Source organism: Homarus americanus, unplaced genomic scaffold (assembly GCF_018991925.1).
Source record: "Homarus americanus isolate GMGI-L3 unplaced genomic scaffold, GMGI_Hamer_2.0 scaffold5589, whole genome shotgun sequence".
NCBI classification, from domain to species: domain Eukaryota; kingdom Metazoa; phylum Arthropoda; class Malacostraca; order Decapoda; family Nephropidae; genus Homarus; species Homarus americanus.
In genome coordinates, this window is record NW_024736650.1 from 7,556,470 (window position 1) to 7,558,539 (window position 2,070).

The 2,070-nt window shown below is 48.5% G+C and overlaps 1 protein-coding gene across 1 annotated transcript in view; it reads left to right on the forward strand.

Annotated features, from left to right (window-relative positions):
* Positions 1 to 646: 646 nt before the first annotated feature.
* Positions 647 to 2,070, forward strand: part of LOC121872327 (CCR4-NOT transcription complex subunit 6-like) — a 26,816-nt gene continuing 25,392 nt past the window's right edge. Inside the window, exon 1 of the mRNA XM_042375053.1 lies at positions 647 to 823. Within this exon, the coding sequence (XP_042230987.1) occupies positions 691 to 823 (133 nt within the window). The 5' untranslated portion in view covers positions 647 to 690. The remainder of the gene's footprint in view (positions 824 to 2,070) is intronic.

A 2,070-nucleotide genomic window follows, 5' to 3' on the forward strand; every position in this document is an offset into this window, starting at 1 on the left:
CACTCTAAGCAACACTTGTACAGCATCGTCCTCCTACCTCCTCCTCCTCCCTCCTCCTCACCTCCTCCTCCCTCCTCCTCCCACCTCCTCCTCCTCCTCCCAGCCTCCTCCTCCTCCCCTAGCTCCTCCCTCCTCCCCAGCCTCCCCCTAGCTTCTCCTCCTCCCCTAGCCCTCCTCCCCCTAGCTTCTCCTCCTCCCTCCCCAGCCCGTCTGGGTAGTTAGTTCACAGGTACGGGACCCCTGTGTGTGTGTGTGTGTGTGTGTGTGTGTGTGTGTGTGTGTAATCGGTTAGTAGAACATGATGATAACGAAGGCCCTTTGTTGAGTGGCTGAAGGTACACTCCACACAGCCGCCACTACCACAGTTATCACGTCTACCACACTGTCACCACACAGCCAGCGGTCCCCCTCCTACACACACACACACACACACACACACACACACGCGCGCGCGTCTCCCTAACTTGAGATTCGAACCTGTGTATTGCGTTGCGTTATTCGCTCGGTGGCCTCTGTTATCGTGGCCAGTAGAGTGTGTGTAAAGGTGACCCGTGTGTGTAAAAGTGGCCCCTTGTGTGTGTAAAAGTGGCCCTTGTGTAAACCCTGACCAGTGTCTACCATCTCCCGCTAGTGAGTGAGAGTGTACAGTACTTCTCCAGGTGTGGCCAGTGTCCAGGTCACAAAGCTATTATGTTTACCTTAAATGGCCCTCCACTTGCCCTATTACCATATTGGCCATCGTTCCCTTGGCCACCTAGACCTCTGACTGCGTGGCCATACCCGACTGCCGCCGTCCAGTGCTGCTTGCAGGACACCCGGGGAGGTGAGTTATGGCCAGAGGTTTGTGTGTGTGTGTGTGTGTGTGTGTGTGTGTGTGTGTGTGTGTGTGTGTGTGTGTGTGTCGCGTTCCTCAGGTGTTGGAAGGTGTGATCAGGTTAGGTTAGGCTACCATAGGTGGGGGTCACCATGTTGGGTTGTGAGGATGGTGGTGCTGTACCTTTGTTCTGAGAAGCACCTGTGTGAATCACTGCCTCTTGGTAATTTAATCAAGGACAGGTGTTGATGTCTGTTGTGTGTGTGTTATATTTACCTATAATGTTTAATAAAACTATGCTATAATTTACTTGTTTTTTCCAGGTAAGCGAGTGAGTGGGCATGGTTATCAGTGTCCTCCTCCCCAGTGATCATGTTAACGATGGTGACTATCGCTCGCCTACCAACACACAGTCACTATGAAACAACAACCTTTAATAAAACACACACACACACACACACACACACACACACACACAACGTTTCTTACCTGTGGTCAACTTCAGATTTGTTATCCTCCTGTGGGTCAGGGATATGATTTAGCATTCGTTTGTCTGTCTATCTGTCAAACATTTTTGTACATAAGGGGCCAAACTAAGGAAATATAACCACTCTTTGTATAGAAATAACCCTCAGGTGTTAGGACGTGGTAACTGAAGCAACATTCAAGTCATATGTTTACCAGTGTTCATCCTGTTAAAAGAACCTTGTTAAGAATAATACAAGTACAGTATATCCTGACTCATCTGCATTTCCACCACCACACCTGTAATTATGTATACAGGTGAACCACAAAAAGGTGAAGTTAGGAGGTATTATGATTGTTGTTGTTGTTGTTGTATATATATCAGTACAAGTCTGTGAGGACGAGGTCTATAGGTAGGTTGGGTTATGATAGGTTATTTGGGTTGGATTTGTCGGCTCTGTTTGCCTGTTTGGGTTTGTTTGAGTTTGCTTGGGTTTGCTTGAGTTTGTTGGGTTTGGTTGGGTTGGGTTTGTTGGTGGGTTTGCTTGGGTTTGGTTAGGTTGGGTTTGGCTGATTGGGCTTTATTGGGTTGGGATTGGGTTTGGTTGGGTTTGGTTAGGTTGGTTGGTTGGGTTGGGTTTGTTAGGTTGGGTTTGGTTTGCTTTTGGTTAGGTTGGGTTGGGTTATGATAGGTTATTTGGCTTGGTTAGGTTAGGTTGGGTTTGGTTGGGTTGGGTTGGGTTGCTGGGTTTGGTTGAGTTTGGCTTGGTTGCTGGGTTTGCTAGGTTGGG